General features: G+C 45.6%; 2 protein-coding genes and 1 long non-coding RNA gene across 3 annotated transcripts; 1 reads left to right on the top strand and 2 right to left on the bottom strand.

Annotated features, from left to right (window-relative positions):
• Window positions 1-6,300: 6,300 nt before the first annotated feature.
• LOC147580366 (uncharacterized) lies at window positions 6,301-7,056 on the bottom strand. The gene has a single exon (XM_086708557.1). It carries the CDS (start codon window positions 7,054-7,056, stop codon window positions 6,301-6,303), a length of 756 nt encoding a protein of 251 aa, XP_086564683.1.
• Window positions 7,057-8,712: 1,656 nt separating this feature from the next.
• On the top strand, window positions 8,713-13,592 carry LOC147580365 (uncharacterized). The gene is given in 6 exon segments (XM_086708556.1): window positions 8,713-8,880; window positions 9,694-10,420; window positions 10,423-10,638; window positions 10,641-10,825; window positions 10,827-11,330; window positions 12,783-13,592. Coding segments are annotated over 6 exon segments (2,595 nt in total). The 3' UTR covers window positions 13,578-13,592.
• A 6,395-nt stretch (window positions 13,593-19,987) lies between these two features.
• Window positions 19,988-21,759, bottom strand: LOC112855493 (uncharacterized). The gene is made up of 2 exons (XR_015251932.1): window positions 21,692-21,759; window positions 19,988-20,485 (listed from the first exon to the last, which is right to left on the bottom strand). It is a non-coding gene; the product is annotated as an uncharacterized LOC112855493 (long non-coding RNA).
• Between the last annotated feature and the right edge of the window lie 1,474 nt (window positions 21,760-23,233).

Below are 23,233 nucleotides of genomic sequence, written 5' to 3'. Positions count from 1 at the left end.
GCCGAATTTGAATCCAAGATGTCCAAGGAGTTCCAGAAAGAAAACAGATAAAATGTTGGGAAGGAAATGACCAAAGAGTGTCTGATTAGGATAACATTTTCAGGAACCTGGGGGAGTATTGTGAATACTTCTACACTTTCAAAGACACTGAGAGTTGAACATAAGAAATTAAAAAAGAATCTACTCTTAGATTTTTTTAAGTAATGTTTATACCCAACATGGGTATTGAACTCACCACCCCGAGATCAAGAGTCACATGCTCTACCAACTAAGCCAGTCAGGCACCTCTAATCCTAGCTGTTTTAGAACAGAGAGGACATAATACCAGACATCTGTAAAGAAAGAATCAAAGAGTCATCAGATTTGTCTCTAGGAACACTGGATGCTAGAATACAATAAGGCAATAACTTCAAAGCCTAGAAGAATTCAACTTAGAATTCTATACCTGGTCAAAAATTTCTATTAACTAAAGTGCTAAAGTAATACATTTTCAGTCATTCTAAGTTTCAGTATACATCTCATGAATCTTCAGTGAAAAAGTTAATCCTTGGTGATGTGCTGTAGCAAAACCAACCTAAATCCAGGACAGAAGGAAGAAGGCATAGAACCTGAGTGAAAGTAGCACCTCCTAGAGACAATAAAGGACAGTTTCAGATTACTACTAAGCAGCAGACTCAGAGAGCAACTGGTCTACCAAAGTTCATGATTAGGGGTACTGGGAGGAAACATTTTAAGAAAAAAAGTTTCCTAAAATAACAAGTATGATGATGATGGAAAATCTTGGTGACAGGTTGCATTCAGGTGCCAAGTACAAAAAAAAAAAAAAAAAGACTATCAGGAATGTCATGAATATATGTACAGATGTGTACGAGAGGGTCATGCTCTAATCCAAAGCAACAAGCATGTGGTGTGAACCAGCATCACCAGCAATTCCCACTTGGGAACTTGCCAGAAATACAAATATCCAGCCCAATCCCAGATCTGCTGAATCAGAAACTATGGAGGTGGCATCCAGCCATCTGATTTTAGGAAACCCCATAGAGGATTCTGATGTAAATTAAAGTTTGAAAAATACTGCTTTAGATCAAGGGTTGGCTGTGGCTGTTTTTGTTTATAGTTTTACTGGATGCAGCTAACTACAAAATAATGCAGTTTCTATGGTTCCTTCCATGCTGCACCACTGGAGGGTAATAGCTCTGACACATGGGCCTGCAAAGCCTAATATGTATTATTTGGTTCTTGACAGAAAATGTTTGCTATCTTCTGCTTTAGAGTATTGGATAGGCTACTATTATGTTGAGACTTGATTTGACCTTTAATTACGGTACATACATCTCAGATTTATCAGTTCAGAAACCTAGTTCCTTCTCTCTGCATCTGACTACACTACTCATGTTTGCAAAGATAGTCATTAAGATCATGCTAACACTGTGAAAGCTACTTCTTAGTTAATATCTAGAGCAAACACACAGTAAGGATTAAGAAACAGGAGTGTAAGTGTTAAAGCATCATAAATGTGAAAGTCATGCACAGCAGCAGAAGCTAGAGGTGAGAGGGAGGTACAGGGATGAATATTTCCTCATCTCACATACGAGGTAGATGAGAGAGATTGTCAAATTGATGCAATAAGAGAAATAGGCTTATATGACTTATACAAAGTTATAAGGGTTACCAGTAGAACTAAAAATCACAATACAACTATGAAAAATTTGGAAATGAGTGAAGGGAGAGAATAGATGTGTAGTAATGAAAGGGCGGGCCTACGCCGGCTGACTCCATCCTGTTCCGTGTCCTTCACCTTGACCACACCTCCTCCCCTTGAGTAAACCCCCCTCACCTGCCTAACAGGACTCGCACCCTTCCCCAGGACCCTTCCCCAGCCAATCGGCTGAGGCCATAGCCATTACCTCACCAACTGCCCCCAGGCCCCAATAAAACCTTAGTCCTTTTGAAACTCGCTCTCTTTCCCTGGTATCTCACTGCTGCGTCGGTGCAGGTAGGGGATTGAGCTCGAGCTAGCTCGAATAAAGGCTCTTTGCTTTTGCATCGGACTCAGCTCCCTAGTGGTCTTTGGGGATCACGAATTCTGGGCATAACATTTGGGGGCTCGGCCCAGGATCCCCAAGACCCCCAAGGGACCCCCGACCCGGAGAGCCTGACTGGCCACGGTTAGTGTCTGTTTGTTCTGTCTTTTCTGTGTGAGCTCATTTCTGGAATTCTGGTAGTGCCCGACGCGGTCTAAGTGGACGCACTGGAGGACCATGGGCCGGGAGTTTTGGAAGCCGTTCCGATTCTCCCTTCTGGAGGGACGTGGAATCCCCTCAAAGGTCTGAGACGAGGCGGGTCGCTCCCACTGGTCAGCGTGAGGCCATCGTCTTTGGAGGGAAGTGGAATCCCCTCATCGGTTTTGGAGGGACATGGAATCCCCTCAAAGGTCTAAGCTAGCTTGCAGTTTTGGTTCCATGGAGTTGGACGACTTTCTAGGGGCCCTCTGTTTGTTTTTGTGTTTCTCTGTTTTGCTCTGTGGACTTACTGGACGGACGTTATGGGACAGACTCAGACTACTCCTCTAAGTATTATGATTGATCACTTTAAGAATGTGAGGGGAAGAGCTAACAACCTCAGTGTGGAAGTCCGAAAGGGTCGGTTGCAGTTTTTTTGTTCTAGCGAGTGGCCAACTTTCAATGTCGGATGGCCACCAGAGGGGACCTTCGACCTCCCTACCATCCACCGAGTCAGGAGTATCATGTCTCAGCCTAAGACGGGCCATCTTGATCAGCTCCCTTACATTATCACTTGGCAGGACCTTGTAGAAGACCCACCCTCTTGGCTTAAGCCCTTCCTAACCCTGCTCCCTCTGGAGCAAAAACCCATTCTTGCTTTGCAGGAGACAGAGAAGAGGAAAAGTCTTACCCAGCCTTCAGCACCCCTCTACCCTGTCCTACATGGGGGTACTGAAGAAGAATTAATTTTTCCTCCCCCGTATAACCCCTCTAGGATGCCGGAAGAACACCATCCTCCCCCTCCAGGGGAGGCAGACACTGTTCCGAGAGTGGGAGGCGGAAACGCTCCAGGGGGGAGCCCGCCCTTTACCAGACAAAGGGCTCAGAGGGGGCAATCTGCCTCCACCGCCTACTCCACTATTCTGCCCCTGCGAGCCACCGGACCCCCAGACACAGAGGGGAATCAGCCCCATCACTATTGGCCTTTCGCCACTAGTGACCTCTACAATTGGAAAGCTCAGAATCTAAGTTTTCTGAGAAACCAGCAGGGCTTATTGATTTATTAGACTCTGTTCTTTTTACCCATCAGCCCACATGGGATGATTGCCAGCAGCTTTTGCAGGTCCTGTTCACGACTGAAGAAAGAGAAAGAATCCTCAGTGGGGCCCGAAAACTAGTTCCAGGCGCAGATGGGAATCCCACCACCAACCAGGCTCAGATAGATGCCTCCTTCCCCTTAACTCGGCCCCAGTGGGATTTCAACACAGCAGAAGGTAAGGAGAGGCTCCGGGTCTACCGCCAGACTCTAATGGGGGGTCTCTGAATGGCTGCTAGAAAGCCAACCGATTTGGCCAAGGTAGGAAATGTACAACAGGGAAAAGATGAATCTCCGGCTGCCTTTTTAGAACGGATCATGGAGGCATTCTGAAATGCCCAGAGTCTAAGAGACCCCCAAAAACGAACCACCAGAGTCCAGAGTCAAAGCTAAGCAGCAAGGGTCATTTATTGCAGGTTCGAACCTGGACCTCTGAGCCCCCATTGCCGGTGACGCCAAGAGGCCCTGAGAGAGGTTTTTACACCCCTTTTACAGACAGGTACAAACAAGTCATGGGGAAATCAGGAATTTTCCACAGTTACAGAGCTGCGATTGGTTGGTGTTTAAAGTTGGACACTTAACAGTATTTGATTGGTTCCTGCCTTTAGGTCAGACCACAACCGGGGGTACGGGTATCACAATGATTGATCAGGAATACACGGATGTGCCAAGCAACAATGATTGATCAGTAGTACACGGATGTGCCAAGTAACAATGGTTGATCAAGAATATACGGATGTGCCAGGCAATAATGATTGATCAGGAATACATGGGTGCACCAAGAAATTGTACAGAAGCGGAACAAGCTGGTTAAGCTTGGTTAGGTTTCACTTTCCCATAACTTAAGCTTTTAAGTTTTAATTTTCTCAGGCCTCTCATTCCCCCCTTTCTCAAGTACCTGAGGACCCAATCTTGGGTCCTACAGTGTTATCTAATCAAGCTCGCTTTCCATGTCTAGGAGCTGATACTGTGGTCTAAGGACCGTAATCTGAATGGTGTTTAGTCTGTCCCTGATAAAGTTTATTATTTTGTTCGGTGTGCAAGATCCTCTTGGAGCTATTTAATTTTGGTCCGAACTATTCCTGATTTATTGGCATAAAAACAACATTTTTCTTGTAGGGCTAAGCAGATGCCACCTTGTTCTGCGGTTAGCAGATCTAACCCTCTTCTATTTTGTAACACCACTTCTGCTAGGGAATCTAGCTGATCTTGCAGATCCTGGATTGTCCCTGACAAGGCCTCAACATCATTAATTAGTTGCCGAGAGAGTCGCAGATAGGAGTGTATGGAGACTCCTAATCCTGCTGTCCCGATAGTTAATGCACCTGTAATTCCTAGGCTTGTCAGGAGGGGGATAACAACCACAGCTCGTTTGGATCTGCCAGTTGCAAAGTTTAAACTAGGGATGGGCATGGGGGTTCCAGCAGACGGCGGCTCCAACTGAGCCATGGCAGCCAGCTTGAAGTTGCATATTATTATCACTAGCTTTTGCTGCCCTGTTACTCTGTAGGATAGCTGTAAAGTAGGTAGTGGAGTTATCTGGCCCTATACATTGCTGATAGGAGTCATAACAAGAGCTATGCATCGACTCCTGGAAAGTAGAGCAAGGGCATTCTGCTGTGGGGGGCAGGGGCTTAGGTTTGTCAACACATAACCACTGCTGTTTTGGGGGTCCTGTGATGTCATAGGTCTGAGTTAAGTGAGCAATTGTGGTCCCACAGTCTTGGGTTTGAGTGTATCTTCGTTGATAGTGACCACCCCTTCCTATAGAGCCAGCTATTAGTCTTTTACCATGTGGCAGGGTAAGGGTTCTAACTACGCCACCTCTGCAATCACAGGGCCTTCCATACAGAACTTCATACAACTTCTGTTTGTCAACAGGGGCATTTAGTCCTCCCTCCAGGAGGTTGAGGTTGAGGGCTAGTAGGACAAGGGTTACTATCCTGAACATGTCTAGGGGAGGCACGGCGCAAGGTTAGTTTGAGGGGGTTTTTCTTACTCCAGTCTACAGTCCAAGTAGTATTTTTATCAGTGTGTCCCACGAGGTCAGATAGCGGGTCGACAGGCTTCACCTGGGTGTGATGAATCCAGGTGGGGAGGTTATCTACCTTGATGGTGGTGGGAGTCGTCAGGATGATTTGGTAAGGTCCTTTTCACCTGGGTTCAAGGTTCTCCTGCCGGTGTCGCTTGACGAGGACCCAGTCTCCTGGACGATACTGATGAGGAGTGGGTGGGGGCCCCGTCTCATACAGTTCTTTTAGTTTAGGCCACACGGCCTCATGAACCTGCTGCAGAGCCCTGAGAGAAGACAAGAGGCTGTTATCTTGGTCTCCACCAAACATGATTTCATAGGGTGTGAGGCCCAACTTGTATGGGGAGTTGCGAACCCTGTACAGAGCGTAGGGGAGTAACTCTACCCAATTAGCGCCAGTCTCCATAGTCAATTTAATAAGGGTCTCTTTTAATGTTTTATTTATTTTTCCTACTTGTCCTGAGCTTTGGGGCCGGTAGGCACAATGTAATTTCTAATCTGTCCCAAGTACTGAAGCCAATCCCTGACTTACCTTAGAGACAAATGCAGGTCCATTGTCTGACCCTATCATGACTGGAAAACCATACCTGGGCAGGATTTTTTTCTAGGATCTTTTTGGCTACTATCTGCGCCGTTTTCTTCTTGGTTGGAAAGGCTTCAGTCCATCCTGAAAAAGTGTCTACGAACACTAGTAAGTATTTATAGCCATATTTGCCGGGCTTTACCTCGGTGAAGTCCACTTCCCAGTGGGCTCCTGGTATGGTTCCTCTTTTTCGGTGGCCTTGGGCTGTGGCATGTGGGTGTGCATTCTGGAGTATTTTTATCAAGATTGTGTGGCCCAATTTTTCGGGAAGGATAAGGCGGTCTGTGGAGTCCCTCCACCATCCGTCTGTAACTTGGGTCATGGGGAACTCGCGCATCCAGATAAGATCATCTTCTGAGTATTCAGGCTATGGGGGTAAATCTCGGGGCCCTGGGTCTGGTAGCTGCGCAGGTGTTACTTGGATGGGTTTTTGTGTTACCTGGCGTGCAGTTTGGTTTTGGTGACCCAGGCAATGTACTATAGCCAGTTTTTTAGAGGCCCAAATAGCGGCCAATAGGGCCAGAATTTTATCTTTATTTTTGATGTCTTTGCCTTTAGCAGTTAGTAGTCCCCCCTCACGGTATATTGCCCCATGTATATGGGCCGTGGCAAAGGCATACCGGCTGTCTGTATATACAGTCACTTTGCGGTCCCGCCCCATTCTTAATGCTTGGGTCAATGCAATTAGTTCTGTCTTTTGGGCAGAAGTCCCTGTGGGCAGAGCCTTTGCCCATATCACTTCAGTCTCAGATGTCACTGCTGCCCCCGCATACCTCTGTCCTTGATGGACGAAGCTGCTCCCGTCAGTAAACCAGGTGACCTCAGCATCAGGTAACGGCCGGTCCTGTAGGTCTTTCCTTGTTCCATGGATCTGCGCTAGGATGTCGGCACCGTCATGGAGCGGGGAGTCCTGGTCAGGGTTGGGTAGCAGCAAGGCCGGGTTTAGAGTTCGGGGAGGGGTGTATGTGGTCCGCAAGGGATTTAACAGGAGTCCCTGATAGTGGACCATCCGAGCATTGCTCATCCACCTATCGGGGGGCTGCTTGAGTACTCCTTCGATGGCGTGGGGTGTGGTGACATGTAACTCTTGACCCAGGGACAGCTTATCGGCGTCTTTAACCATTAGGGCTGTAGCCGCTATTATCCGGAGACAAGGGGGCCATCCTGTGGCTACAGGGTCCAGTGTTTTGTTTTTTTTGAGAGATAGGCCACTGGTCTGGGCCACAGACCTAGATGCTGGGTTAGCACTGCCTTGGCTATGCCTTTATGCTCATCCACATATAAGTGGAAGGGCTTAGAGATATCGGGCAGTTCTAGGGCTGGGGCCGATAGGAGAGCTCTCTTTATCTGTTGGAATGCCTGCTCAGCTTCCTCAGACCATTCAAATGATGGTTGGTTTTTAGAGACTGCGTGTAAAGGGGTTTGGCCATGGCTCTGACCCCGAGTGCAGTTGCTTCTTTTTGGAACAGTCACGAATCCAATGTCCTTTTTCTTTACAGTAGGCGCATTGGTCTTTGTCTAGGGGGCGCCTAGGGGGGAGCGAGTTTTCTGCTTATCTTCTGGAGCATCCCGATTATTATATACCTGCTGAGCAATGCGGAGTAAATCCTGGATCTGTTTTCCTTCTAAATCCTCTAATTTTTGGAGTTTCTTTTTGATATCAGGGGCAGCCTGGTTTACAAAAGACAGATTTTCAGGGGCCTCAGGGTCCATGGGAGTGTACTGCCTAAAGGCTTCCATTAATCTTTCTAAAAAGTTGGCAGGGCTCTCTGTCTTACCTTGTATTACCGAGTACACCTTGGCCAAATTGGTGGGCTTGCGTGCTGCAGCCCAGAGACCCGCCATTAGAGTCTGGCGATAAATGAGCAGTCGTCCCCTACCTTCTGCTGCGTTGTAGTCCCAATTAGGCCGAGTCAGAGGAAATGCAGCATTAATGAGGTCAGGGTTAACAGTGGGTCGACCATCTTCCCCGGGGACCAGCTTCCGCGCTTTAAGTTGAATTCTCTCCCTTTCTTCCGTGGTGAACAGGATTCGCAAAAGCTGTTGGCAGTCATCCCAGGTAGGCTGGTGGGTGAACATTGTGCTCTCTAGGAGGGCTATAAGATCTCTAGGGTTATCAGAAAACCGAGCATTTTGGGTTTTTCAATTATATAGGTCACTGGTGGGGAAGGACCAATACTGGAGTCGGGGATTGCCTGTTTCATCGGGGGGTCCTATTTCCCGCAGGGGTAGGGTTACAGTGGAGTTGGGGAGGCGAGAGCTTGGCTCACGCTGGGTGCACCCACAAGTTTGGCCGGCTGGCCCTTCACGGTTGGTTTTTCATTTTCAATAGGGCTTGGCACGGCTGCTGCCTGTAGACTCCCTGGTTATGGCACAGCTGCCGCTTCCCGCCCCCCCCCCCCCGGCTCCTCTTGAGGGGCAACCAGCGGGGCAACAGGTGGGGCGGCCGCTGCGGGCAGGGCCTGGGGTGCAAGGGGAGGGGGAAGATAGGGTAGAGGGTTTTCAACAAGATCTTGCCAGACGGGGATGTAGGGAACCTGGTCTGGGTGGCCCTGACATTGGCAGCTATAGGCAAACAAAAAGTGCCCTCAGTAGGCCAGCCCACCCCGAAAGTGGGCCACTCAGACCGGCAGAAAGTGATGAGTCTCGACTGGCGGATGTCCAGGCTTAGGTTATGGCCTCTCTCCCTTTTTCCAGCCCCGACATCCTTGAAATTAGCTAGAAGAAGGGAGAGAGGTGTACTCTGGATCTGTCCCATAGCCTGTATAGGAAAAAATAAATGGGCCAAGTTAGTTTCTGTTCCAGAAGCGAGTTGGATATACCTGCAGGGGAGAAGAGACGAGTTAAATCGCAAGCGCGGCAGCAAACAGAAAGTGCCTTGGAGAAGAGACCAGATACAGATACAGATACAGATACAGATACAGATACAGATACAGAATGGGTGTCCGTAACCCGAACAAAGAGTTCTGATGGGCCAAAATAGTGCCCCAGACGGGAGCCAGAGGACGTCTCCTACTGGTCCCGACTGACTTCCCTATAGCGGGTCCTCCAGGGCTAGGTCAGTCACTGATACAGATCCCGCGCGGGAGAGCCAGAAACGAACAGACAACAGACACAGACACAGACAGAGCCGGCTCACTTACCGATCGGTCTCAGAAATGACCCGTTGACTTGGGGTCTGGTGGGTTTGGGGGGGGGGGCTTCCCGGCCAATGCACCAAATGAAACGCCCAGAGTCTAAGAGACCCCCAAAAACGAACCACCAGAGTCCAGAGTCAAAGCTAAGCAGCAAGGGTCATTTATTGCAGGTTCGAACCTGGACCTCTGCGCCCCCATTGCCGGTGATGCCAAGAGGCCCTGAGAGAGGTTTTTACACCCCTTTTACAGACAGGTACAAACAAGTCATGGGGAAATCAGGAATTTTCCACAGTTACAGAGCTGCGATTGGTTGGTGTTTAAAGTTGGACACTTAACAGTATTCGATTGGTTCCTGCTTTAGGTCAGACCACAACCGGGGGTACGGGTATCACAATGATTAATCAGGAATACACGGATGTGCCAAGCAACAATGATTGATCAGTAGTACACGGATGTGCCAAGTAACAATGGTTGATCAAGAATATACGGATGTGCCAGGCAATAATGATTGATCAGGAATACATGGGTGCGCCAAGCAATTGTACAGAAGCGGAACAAGCTGGTTAAGCTTGGTTAGGTTTCAGTTTCCTATAACTTAAGCTTTTAAGTTTTAATTTTCTCAGGCCTCTCAATTCCGTACCTATACCCCCATGGATCCAGAGGCACCGGAAAGCAAGGCAGCTGTTTTCACGGCCTTTGTAAACCAATCGGCCATAGACATTAGGAGAAAATTACAGAAAATAGATAGACTAGGAGAAAAAAGTCTGCAGGACTTACTGGTGGTAGCTGAAAAGGTATATAATAACCGGGAGCCTCCTGAGGACAAGCAGGCTCGCGCCATGGCGGCTGCCAGCAGTAAGCAGACTCGAGACCTGGCCAGAATACTACTAGCTACTACTGCTGACTTCCCCGAGGAACGAGACCACCATCTCTGGCAGCTGGCAGACAACACAAGAAAAGGTAAAAGCACCACCAAGGGGGGGAAGCAGAGGCTGCAGAAGGATCAGTGCGCATACTGCAAGGAGATAGGGCATTGGGCCCGAGATTGTCCAAAAAGAGCTGGCGGGAAGGGAAGCAAGACTGATCGAGTAAAAGTCCTAGAGCTGGATGAACTAAGTGATTAGGGGAGTCAGGGTTTGGACCCTCTCCCCAAACCCAGGGTAACTCTTAAAGTGGAGGGGACCCCTATTGACTTCCTTGTCGACACCGGAGCACAACATTCGGTCCTCTGCACCCCACAAGGAAAACTAGCTAGCAAGAAGTCCTGGGTACAAGGGGCAACTGGAATGAGCCAGTATTCATGGACTACCCTAAGAACAGTAGATTTGGGAACGGGCCGGGTATCCCACTCCTTATGGTAATACCAGAATGCCCTTACCCGCTGTTAGGACGGGACTTACTGACCAAGATTGGAGCTGAGATAACTTTCAGACAAGGTCCTGACCATGGTCCCATCCAGGTCCTGACCATGAAACTGGAGGATGAGTACCTCCTCCACCAGGAGGCGCTCCCGAGAGAGAATAATATAGACAGATGGCTACAAGAATTCCCCTCGGTTTGGGCAGAGACGGGGGGATGGGACTAGCCGCTCACAGGACCCCAGTCCTGATAGAGCTCAAGCCAGGAGAGAGTCCGGTAAGGATCAAACAACACCCCATGTCTCAGGAGGTCTGGAAGGGGATCCAGCCACACATCCGGAGACTACAAAGCCTAGGGGTACTAGTTCCTTGCCAGTCTGCCTGGAACACCCCCTTCCTTACTGCGGGTCAAAAAGCCTCACACAAATGACTACCGACTGGTACAAGACCTCCGGGAAGTAAATAAGAGGGTCGCGGACATACACCCAACTGTTCCCAACCCATATACTCTCTTGAGCTCCTTAGCGCCCTCCAGGGTCTGGTATACTGTACTAGATTTAAAGGACGCCTTCTTCAGACTGCCGCTGGCACCCCAGAGCCAACCCTTGTTCGCCTTCGAGTGGCATGATCCGGAAGAGGGCTATAGTGGGCAACTCACCTGGACACGGCTACCTCAGGGATTCAAAAATTCACCCACCATCTTCGACGAGGCACTACACGAGGACCTGGGTGAGTACAGAAGGGAGCACCCTGGCCTCACCCTTCTACAGTATGTAGATGACATCCTGATTGCTGCCGACACGGCCAAAGACTGTGAGCGAGGGACCCAGGACCTGCTGGCTACCCTGGGGGCCTTAGGATACCGGGCATCCGCGAAGAAGGCTCAGATATGCAGGAAGAGGGTAAGTTACCTGGGATATATCCTGGAGGGCAGACAGTGGCGGTTATCAGATGCCAGAAAAGAAACTGTCCTAAAGATCCCTACTCCCACCTCCCGAAGAGAAGTGAGGGAATTCCTAGGATCAGCCGGCTACTGCCGCCTCTGGGTTCCAGGTTTTGCTGAGATCGCCAGGCCCCTATATGAAGCTACCAAAGAGGGGAAAACATTTAAATGGGCTGAAAAAGAAGAAACTGCCTTTAATCAGTTAAAAAAGGCCCTCCTAAGTGCCCCAGCCCTGGGCCTACCAGACATTACAAAGCCCTTCCACCTCTTTGTAGACGAACATAAGGGAATAGCAAAAGGGGTTCTAACTCAAGGCTTAGGCCCCTGGAACCGTCCAGTGGCTTACCTGTCTAAGAAACTAGACCCAGTGGCTGCCGGCTGGCCGCCATGCCTAAGAATTATTGCAGCGACAGCACTTCTAGTCAAGGATGCAGACAAACTGACCCTAGGACAGGAGATCTGGATCACGACCCCACACGCCATTGAAGGGGTCCTGAAACAGCCTCCTGATAGATGGATGAGCAATACACGTATGACTCATTACCAGAGCCTCCTACTCAACCCTCCACGAGTGCGGTTCCACCCCAGTGCAGCCCTCAATCCTGCAACCTTGCTGCCCGACCCTGACCTAGGTGCTCCATTACATGACTGTGCGGGTATCCTGGAACAAGTACATGGATTCTGGACGGACCTGACCGACCGGCCCCTCCCCGATACTGAGGCTACTTGGTTCACTGATGGCAGCAGCTTTGTGCGAGACGGACACAGGTATGCGGGTGCAGCGGTGGTCACCGAAACGGACACTGTATGGGCGGAGGCTCTACCCTCTGGAACGTCAGCCCAGCGAGCAGAGCTCATAGCCCTCACCAAGGCGCTGATGCTGGGAGCTGGAAAACGGCTTAACATCTACACAGACAGCTGTTATGCATTTGCCACAGCTCATATTCATGGGGCAATTTATCAGGAGAGGGGGTTACTGACGGCAGAAGGACGGACTATAAAGAATAAGCAGGAGATACTTAACCTGCTTACAGCCTTATGGCTTCCTGCCAAGCTAGCCATTATCCACTGCCAAGGGCACCAAAAAGCTGATAACCCAGTAGCTAGAGGTAATCGAAAGGCTGACCAGGCAGCCAAGGCAGTAGCCCTTACTCCAGTCCCCACCATGACCATACAACTACCAGACCCGGGAGACCCAGTTTTACCAGACCAGCCCAAATACTCCCAGGAGGAGTTACAGCGGATCAAGAAACTCCCTATGGCCCAGGAGATAAAGGGATGGTGGTATACACCTAACAAGGAGCTCGTGTTGCCAGACCAGCTCGGAGTCTCAATATTAGAGCACATGCATCGGTCTACTCACATGGGGGCCCGAAAATTAAAAGACTTAATCCGACATGCCGGAATTAAGATTCACCAACAGGACACCAAAATAGAGCAAGTTGTATCTGCCTGCAAGACCTGCCAACTCACCAACGCGAGGGCCACATCAAATAAAAAAGGAACCAGGCTCAGAGGCACCAGACCCGGAGCCCAATGGGAAGTCGACTTCACTGAAGTCAAACCAGGAAAGTATGGTTTTAAATATCTTTTAGTATTTACAAACACCTTCTCTGGCTGGGTGGAGGCATACCCAACCAAGCATGAAACGGCTCAGATGGTGGCTAAGAAGCTACTAGAAGACATCTTACCCAGGTATGGTTTTCCTGCCCTGGTAGGATCAGACAATGGACCAGCTTTTATCTCGCAGGTAACACAGGCAGTAGCCAAGGAGGTGGGGGCAAACCGGAAATTACATTGTGCTTATAGGCCCCAGAGTTCAGGACAGGTAGAAAGAATGAATAGAACCCTAAAAGAGACCCTTACCAAATTAACCATGGAGACTGGCGGGGACTGGGTGACTCTCCTACTGTACACCCTTTACCGGGTTAGAAACACTCCTTACACTCTGGGTTTTACTCCCTATGAGATCATGTTTGGCAGGCCACCCCCTGTTATTCCCAGCCTTCGAGCTGAACTTATTGCTGAGTTTAAAGATCAAGAACTTTTTCTTTCCTTGAGCGGGCTCCAGAGGGCGCACGAGGACATTTGGCCGCGCCTCCGTGCCATCTACGAGGCTGGCCTGATCTGGCCTGATCCCGACACCTCATCAGTACAGGCCGGGAGACTGGGTCTACGTCAAGAGGCACCACCGAGAGACTCTTGAGCCGCTCTGGAAGGGACCCTACATCGTGGTGTTGACAACCCCCACCGCTCTCAAGGTAGACGGCATCGTGACCTGGGTCCATCACACCCACGTTAGGCCAGCGGACCCCTCCTCGATCCGGAAGGACATTGTCACGCGATGGGCCATCAGTCGGGACCAACACAACCCGCTCAAGCTCAAGCTACAGCGCATTCAACCTACCTAATATTGGTAACTCTGTTAACTCTGCTTGTCATTGCTCATGCTGCCGGGAGTCCCCACGCCCCCCCAAACATCACCTGGCAGATCATAGACACCAGTTCGGGGACAATACTTAATCAGACCTCCCAGAGCCACCCCAGGGACACTTGCTTCCCAGAACTTTGTGTAAACCTCCAAACTCTGTTCCCCTTGTCACCATAAATGCAGCCGGTCCCATGATTTGGTCCCTAAGCTACATGACAAGGGGGGAATGAAAGGGCGGGCCTACGCCGGCTGACTCCATCCTGTTCCGTGTCCTTCACCTTGGCCACACCTCCTCCACTTGAGTAAACCCCCCTCACCTGCCTAACAGGACTTGGACCCTTCCCCAGGACCCTTCCCCAGCCAATCGGCTGAGGCCATAGCCATTACCTCACCAACTGCCCCCAGGCCCCAATAAAACCTTTGTCCTTTTGAAACTCACTCTCTTTCCCTGGTATCTCACTGCTGCGTCGGTGCAGGTAGGGGATTGAGCTCGAGCTAGCTCGAATAAAGGCTCTTTGCTTTTGCATCGGACTTGGCTCCCTAGTGGTCTTTGAGGATCACGAATTCTGGGCATAACAGTAACAGAAAGTGTCTAAATCAAGAATTGTGGGGTAACCAGATCCTTTAGAGGAATAAAATTTTTAAAAAAGTAAATAGCTGCCTTTGAGCAGGTGTCTCAGAAGTTGGGCAGATGAGGGGTACACTTTAATTTTCACTTCATTTCTTTATGTTGTGTTTAATTTTCGCATGTAAATGTGTATTTTACTTCAGTAATAATATATAATCAAAAAATTGAGGAAAAAAGCATTTAAGAGACCTGGCCTGCAGAATTAGGAAAAATTTGATCAGTTCACTTAGCCACCTTCCTCACTGGCCTCATTTGGTAATCTTCCTTATGTGGGCCTTTCCCCTTCTCATCTGCCCTGGACTTCGTGCTCCTGACTCCAGGGTTCAGCTGACAGCAGCTTCTATAATCTCAACCACCCCAGGCTCAGTACAATCAGTCCACCTTCTAAGGCTACCTTTGTAGCTATGGCTCCCATGCAGCTCATATTTACTCTTTTCTCTCTTTCCTCAAAGGTTTCCTGGTACCTTTGCTATTCTCAAATTCACTCAATTTCACCAAAACAATGTGTGCCTGCTCCAAAGCCTTAGCCCTGGCTTACAAGCAGCTACCTGCCCCCTTTGATGAGGAGAACAAAGGCAAGAGAAATGTAGATAAAATTAAATTTCCTTACAACTTGCAACCCATTGATAAATACCTGAAACAAGCAGAGTGTGACATTCCTCAAGGAACTTACAGCTGCCTTGATGTTAATGTTTTGCTAGAGACTAAAAGCAACCTTAGCTTGACAATAGCCAGACCTCCAGGATCCTGTAAACCTTCTTTCACACAGAAATCCCTTTGGAGACTTCTGTTATCTCTACCCACCCCCCACCCCCAACTTTAAAACATATAATCAGTCACACCTCAAAATCACAAGTGTTGATCTTTCTGCCAAGGGTGCTGTCCCCTGTGCTATAACAAAAGCAACTTTTTGCATCATAAAATGTCTCAAGAATTCTTTCTTGAGCTCAACAACCTTATACCTTCATGGCCCCTATTCTTGCCACCCCAGCTCCCATTTCCCACAATGTTCTGTGTTTGATCCACTGCAGGGTCCAGTGTGGAGCACCTATAGTTTCTGGCTGGCATAGGTCCATTATCTCTGGATAGTCTAAAATGTCACTTCCCTGAGAGATTCTTTCTGGACACCCCACCTCCACTCCACCCCAACCCAGGAAACCATCCTATCGTATATTTTATGACAACACACACTTCTTTTTTCTGGTGCTTATCACAAATCTAATTATTAATGATTCATGCAATTATTTATTGAATGTTCTTTACACATAGCTAGACTATAGAAAGACTGTCTGACTGTAGGCCCCTGTACCTGCAATGACTTGTCCAATGTCTGCCATAAAGTACTTAATTAATGCTTGTTACAGGAAGTGGTGAAATTTGATGGCAGGTTTTCACAAAGGGCCTGCACTTTCCTCTGCTAGGCTGAGCATCTATACAGAAGCACAGGAAGACAGGTCATCAGGATGTTCACAGGAAGATGATCTTTCAATCTCAAGGGGAAAGTTTGTCCGGATTGCTAATGACTATGGCAACAGGAAAGGGGAGGATGCAGGCTGGCCCAACAAGTTTGGGTCTGTCTGCCTTCCTAATGACATCTACAGATGTCTCATGTCATATCCTTCATGTGGGCTGCTAAAACTGGTAGTTTCCAGGGACATGTCAGAGGCATTGCTTTGTAATTTAGTGAAAATTGCCTTTGAGATCCAACTTTGAGCTGGGAAATAATTTGACAAATATCAATGGGTACTTATGTGTCAGCACTTCAAAGACAAGTCAGGTAGATCCCTGGGGCCTGCACAAAGAAGCAGCTGTGATGGGCTACCAGCCCCCTGCTGTGCTGCATGACTGCTGGGTTGCCATAGTAAACCACCATAGTAGGCTCATTTTAGGGATCTACTGGGGTAAAGTTTTGAAGAGAATGAGCTAGAAAGAAAGAACTGCAAGGAGACCTTTCAATTGTATGCAGAATTATTTACTGTTCTCATGCATAACACTCTGCAAGCAGAGAGTTCAAATAAGGTCATTGAAATAGCTTAGGAGAGACCAGTATAAAAAAGAACGATTGACTGGAGGGTCATTTTTGTAGAGAGAGGTGAGGTGCAAGCCAGGAGAGAGGAAAAACTCTCAGAGAAAAAGGAGAGACAAAATCTTGAAAATTCTACCTGTGAGAATAGCAGCATAGCATGCTTCCCAGATGGCTGAACACCAAACCTTGAACAAGAAAGATGTTTTTCAAGCATCTCTGTGAATGTGAGGCTGTGGGCCCAGCCTTCCCCTTCTAAATGTAATGATTGATCATCCCAGGAAAGAACTTGGCTCATCCTTTGGGCCTTGGGCCTTGTAATTTGGCTGAAACAGTTTGTAAAGTCAGCAGCAATTTTCTTAAGCCTTTACAAACCTCTGGAAATTTTCACTCAATTCAGAAAAGAAAGGAATGAAAGTGTGATAATTTGTGATCAAGTTTAAATCTGCTCAATCAACGTCATGACAAATTAACCCAATTCATGGAAGAATAAAAAAGAGGGTTTTCACACACTAGTCACAAATACAGCTTATAAATATGACTTTTCAAAAAATCCACATAGTACTTCAAATGTTCTTTCTCACTTCTGTCAGTCACAGGTTTTTCAACATCAACCAACCAAATCCACTTGATTTTTATAATTCTGATATCACATTTTTAGGAAATCTTGTGCTTTTGGTGGGTTGCTAATAAATTTGCTATCCCTATGGTGACATGAAAACTAAGAAACTTATGGAATTTTAAAGGAATACCATGTGGAGGGTATTTTGGTTACCCAATACATTCTAATAGGAGAATGTACTGATTAAAAACAAACAAACAAACAAAACAAGTCTTATCTCAGAGTGGTTAGAGGTCTTTATGGACCAAAAAAAAAAAAAAAAGGAGGTTGGAGACTGAGGCACCTCTGCCCAAGTTTAGCCTCTTAAAACAGGTGATGGGTTTTAAGGAGGGCACTTGTGATGAGCACTGGGTGTAATATGTAAATGACGAATCACTAAATTCTACACATGAAACCAATTTTCCCATACATGTTAAGTAGCTAGAATTTAAGTAAAAGCTTGAAAAAATCCTTAAAAAATGAAGTAAACAGAATTAAATATTTAAGGTTTTTTTTTCAACAGATAGTAATGTTTAGGTAGAACAGACAACACAGTAAAGCTGCAGCAACTTTGCCCTCAGTGAAATTTGTTCCTGTTGTGATGTTTTGCCCCATCGGTAGTTCTGAGAACTTCCTCCAGCCAGGGGGAAGACAACTACTCTCTGTGTTAGGTTAGAAAGAGTAGACAGAAGTCTCAGGGATAAAGAACTTAGTTGGGGTTAGGCTTTACAGACTGATGCTGCAGTGGGGACACCTCCTGATGGCAGTCACAGGTGGTTCTGTGGTTGAGTGGACTGGGAAATTGAGTAAGGGAGCCTAGAGATTCCTTCCTGCAAACTTATCTTTTGAAGGACAAAAGTAGGGGAAGAGATAATAGCACTGATAAGCAGATCTGACACACAGCAGGTGCTACTGTGGCCTATTTGTTAAAAAAATGAGATTCCCCAGCACCTTCTGGTCAATCTGGCTTTCCTCAAAACCTGGCCTGACTCACCACACACCAATGGTATGGAAGGAGCCCTGGGACCTGGTTGGTGTCCATTTTGCTCTGTTAGTGTTGCGGTTGGTGCTTGTTCCACATGGTTAAGAACTTGGAACATGAATCCTTGGGGGAGCTGGTGTTTGGACGGCTTGAAGAGGGGGAGGTGAAGAAGGGAGGGCAGGGACATTTACCTTCAGAAAGGGATGTGATAGAAATGTAAAAAAGGGTTGAGAGTTCCTCACGTTGAGTCATTTGAAATCTGGTGTATGTGGTGCCAGTCTTGACTTGCAGCAAATAGAGGAGAGTGATGAAGGAGAGCCTTATTCTCAATGTTTCCAATGCTATAAGAATAACCCAGAAACACCCAGATGTGCGGGAAAGTGGCTATTTGCTGGGCTGTATTGGATAAACCTACCAGTGTCTGTGTCCACAGCTCTCCATCTCCCATGGTGAGAAGCAAACTGCAAGAAGGGGTAGAGGAGATTAAAAAGAGGAATGAAGATAAAGAGCACTGACAGAAAAGGAAAACAGATTCTAAGCAAAGGGACCTGGGACATGTCCTTCTGTAATGAGGATGAGGATGAAGAGAACAAATGCTTAAAAAGGGAAAGAAGGAAGGAAGTGGGATAATATAGAAATGATAAGTGGGCAGAGAGGTGAGAAAGGAAGGGGTTCTAGGCAGAAATCTTAAAACTAGAATGATGGGGGCACCTGGGTGGCTCAGTTGGTTAAGCATCTGACTTCAGCTCAGGTCATGATCTCACAGTCCGTGAGTTTGAGCCCCGCATCAGGCTCTGTGCTGACGGCTGGGAACCCAGAGCCTGCTTCAGATTCTGTGTCTCCCTCTCTCTCTGCCCCTCCCCTGCTCATGCTCTGTCTCTCTCTGTCTCAAAAATAAATGAAAACATTTTTAAAAATTAAAAAAAAAAACTAGAATGATGATATTGACCACATGTTAAACTGTCCATCAGGTAGACAGCCTTAAGCTGGTCTCTAGGTCTGGGACACTGCAAGGGCAGCCAGAATTTTGACAGAACAATTTAAGTAAGGGAAATGAATCAAGTGCTGGAAAAAAAAGCATTGGGTTTAGGGTCTCATTTTCATCTCTGCCACTGACCAGATACATGAAGCTTGCCCTGCTCATGTCACATTACTGTTGGCAGGATCACACAAGAGAACATAAAGAAAAGGTACTTCAAAACAAAGTACTTTATCAATATAAGTTTGTAATATTTTCAAAGTAGATACTTTACACACATGTAAGTCATTTGTCCAAATATAAAGAAACTGTATTCCTTGATTTTTTTTTTTTTTTTTTTTTTTTTTTTTTTTTTTTTTGCAATTCTACCACCCTTCCCCAAACACGACTGTTTCCTCCTTGTCAGGTTGAATATCTTCATATGACAGCTGCTAGCAGAGTCCAGGCACCTTCAGGCTGTCACCTCCGGGTCCCAGTGCACCAAGATGAATGACCCCAAGAGTCATTCCAGCTCACAGCTGCCTTTGCAGCACCAGCCACTTCTCCCAGGACACTGTGTGAGAAGGTTGGAAGGTCTGTCATAGAAAAGATAATTCCATTTGTTGTAGCATTTCCAGAGCCTGGGGCTAGGACCCACAGGTCAAAATAACACGGAGGAAATATTTAGCTCCATACAAATGGAGCTCTGACTGTTGGAATTTTCTAAACCTGGACAAGGAGTTCTCTCTGCAGCTTATGAGCCCCATGTCAGGAGCAGGCATCACTTGGAGTCCACACAACTGTATAGCTTGAGCTTAGTGTTCACAGCACTGTCAAAGATTCACAATAACTAAAGTATAACCAATGAATCACGAAAGTGTACTTAGTAAAAATGTATTGCACACACACCAAGAAGACAGTTTGCAAACTGGGAGTACTCAAGCAAGAACGTAGAATGAGGCTCAGGGGTACACTGTTTTAAAACAGCTTAAATAGTGAGAAAGCAATGGCTGTTTATTCTTCATAATGATTGATTACAATATTACAGTTTGAGCCAGTTATGAGTGGCTCCTTCATAACAACCTTGGGAAACAGTTCAAGTTTTACTCATCATTTCCAGATGTACGAGCAAGAAATGATCCAGGTCAAGTTAGTTTTGCAAAATAATCTCAGTTAAGCTTTTCCTGCATGACTACATCGGTTCTGTCTGTTCAGTGAAACTTCAAGGCTGGTCTTCATCTGTCCTTGATTGTAACAATTCCCCCCTTTCAGTCATTCTATTAGCAGGCTGAGAGCATGACCAACTATTACAGTGTTTTTCTCAGTTACCACTGTTGATGACATCAGGCTGAAGATTCATGTATTTGCTGTTTCTATTAGTTGAATCATCAGGCTGGAGGGCCATGCAGTCACCATCCTCATCATTCATGTGGTTATTGTTGGTTTCATCTAGTTGTCTGATCCTGATGGATATCATTTGCATGTGAGTAGCTGCTGACAGACATTTAATACATTTGAGACTATAGAACACACTATGGTGACTATAAAGAGAATACATAATAGCCAAGGATTGAACAATTCCCCAGAACAGAGATTCCCAGGAGCCAAGATTTAACCAATCAAATAAATCAAGTGGGTTATAACCAGATTCAGGTTTTGCCTTTCTAAGTCAATTTACAAATTGCTTTTCAAGTTATTCATATAGGCACAACATGATGTATTAGCAAAGACATACACTCATGATTACATAGGATAGAATGAATATCATGGTGCTTCTTTTCAGGAGGCAATGTTGCAAGTGGGCTTTCACTGAAATTAGACCTTTTTATGATGGGAACAATCAGGTTATTTAATGAGAGGCATCTCTACGGAAACAGAAAACCAAAGGTTAATAGTTTGAGCAAATTGCAAATTGAGTTTTCTAAGTTTGGAGGGCAAGCCAGTTGAGAAGCTTTTTAATGTTGGATTCTAGGGCAAGCAGTGGGCATCACACAGATCTTCCTGGTTAGGATTGTGAATGTCTCTGACAATCTTTCTGAGTGGCACATGGCAATCATCATAAAGATTATCCATATGTGTGCTGTTGTGACACCTCTGAGGAGTGTGTCAAAAGTCCGGCTTAACTTGCTTGGCTTTGGGAAAAGAGCAGTTTTAGTTGCATTGTGATTCCAAACCAAAATACTGGGAGAAAATTGGAAATGTTACTTATAAACTTCTAGCCACATATTGGAGAAAATTAGAAGAATTTAGGACTCAATCCAGTTTACAGGTAAAAAAAAAATCTTTAAAGACAATGACCAGTACCAGAATCTGATATATATAAAGGTGTATCACTGAAATATAATCTTTCCTCCATAATTATTTCTGTTTCCATCAAAGGCATAGCAAGACTAATCTGTCTGCAAATTTAGTTTTAATAAACTTGGCCTGATTGTTTATGTAAATGTAGCAAGAATAGTGATTGACTATATAGGCACTTTTAAAGCTGGAAAACAAAATATTAACAAGTGAGCAATGCTTTAAATGAAATCATAAAAATTACAATCATCAGTATCCTGTAATTAATTCTTGTTGATCTTGATCTTTTGTTAGTAGCTTTATGCATTTGTCAGTTTTCCATCAAAGTTTTAGAAATTCTTACACAGCTCAATGTTATTATCTTAAAGTTATCATAAACTTTCATTCTAGAGTACTCACAAGGGTCTTTTCCATAAATTTATCTGAAGATGAAATATAAAAGCATCCAGAGGAAAACAATAATCATCTGTGAATGACAAAAAAAAAAATTTAAAGTGACAATAGCAAGATCAGATGAGAATTCATTATAATGCAGTTGATAGGGGAAATGAGTTATTTCTGTGACACATATGTTTTAAGACAATAGCTGCAGTTATGAATGATAACGTTGTATGAGGACACATCAGGTTTCCAGGAACTTCATATAATTTCTGGAGCATTTATATTAATAACTTCCATATAAATATTTCCTAAAGAACGTTTAGCATTATTTCTTATTTGACAATGTTTTTCATGAAATTTTACACATACAAATAGGTACATAGTTGTAAACAAACAAACAAAAAAAGTAGTTCTCCTAAGAGAGAAGACTCAATTCCTTAAGTAATCAAAAACCTGACAAAGAAAAAACACAGAATCTTTGTTTACAAGCAGATTGCAGAAAAATATTAAAGATAAAGAAAAACCGTGGGGCGCCTGGGTGGTTCAGTCAGTTAAGCATCCAACTTCAGCTCAGGTCATGATCTCACAGTTTGTGAGTTGGAGCCCTGCATCAGGTTCTTTGCTGTCAGCTCTGAACATGAAACTTGCTTTGGATTCTGTGTATCCTGCCCTCTCTTCCCCCCCGCCCCCCGCCTTGCTCTTTGTCTGTCTCTCCCTCTCTCAAAAATAAACAAACATTAAAAAAAATTGAAAAAAGAAAAATCTTTATTTACTATTTCTTATTAAGAGCAGACCAATAACCTAAGAAACCTTTGTCCTTTTAACAGGGAGAAAATAAAATTCTAACTGCACCAGCGTAATTTTTATATTAAAAATTTTCTTTGTATTATTTTCCTTGTATTAATTTAAATACATCCATTCTAACTTTAGTCAGGTTGGCCATATATAAAATTCCTTTCTTAAGATTTTTTTTTCACAAACCAACTACAACTTTCTATATCCATTTAAGTTTTGTTCTATCTTTTTCTTTTCTCATTCTGAAACAATCATTTTACTTTAAGACACAATCACTTCATTTTTTTCCCTTATCAAAAATGCATTTTTTGGGGGCACCTGGGTGGCTCAGTCAGTTAAGCGTCTGACTTCGATTCAGGTCATGATCTCAAGGTTCATGGGTTTGAGCCCTGCGTTGGTCTCTGTGGAGACAGCTCGGCGCCTGGAGCCTGCTTCGGATTCTGTGTCTCCCTCTCTCTCTGCCCTACCCTACTCATACTCATACTCTCTTTCTTTCTCAAAAATAAACATTAAATTTTTTTAAAAAATTTATTTTCATTTCTCATATCTTTTATAGAAAACACAGATCCTTTTTATATACAGTTGTTTTCTGTTCTTTTCTATTATTTCTAGTAGTTTGTAAAAAAAAACTCTTTTGCTGACAGTCTCAAATTTATTAGTTCAAATGTTATCTTCTCAATTTCAAAATCTTATAAACCTTTTCTAGAAAAGAAATGATGCATATTATAGAGGACAGAATAGTTGCTTCTATTAATTTTGGACATT

This window comes from Puma concolor, chromosome B3, assembly GCF_028749965.1.
Source record: "Puma concolor isolate L17-30 chromosome B3, mPumCon1.1.hap2, whole genome shotgun sequence".
Taxonomy (NCBI): domain Eukaryota; kingdom Metazoa; phylum Chordata; class Mammalia; order Carnivora; family Felidae; genus Puma; species Puma concolor.
Note: the sequence above shows the minus strand (reverse complement) of the source record. Positions and strands in the feature narration are given on the sequence as shown.

Excerpts from the sequence above, each read along its gene's own strand:
- LOC147580366 (XM_086708557.1), bottom strand. The coding sequence starts at position 7,056 with ATGGTTAAAGACGCCGATAAGCTGTCCCTGGGTCAAGAGTTACATGTC.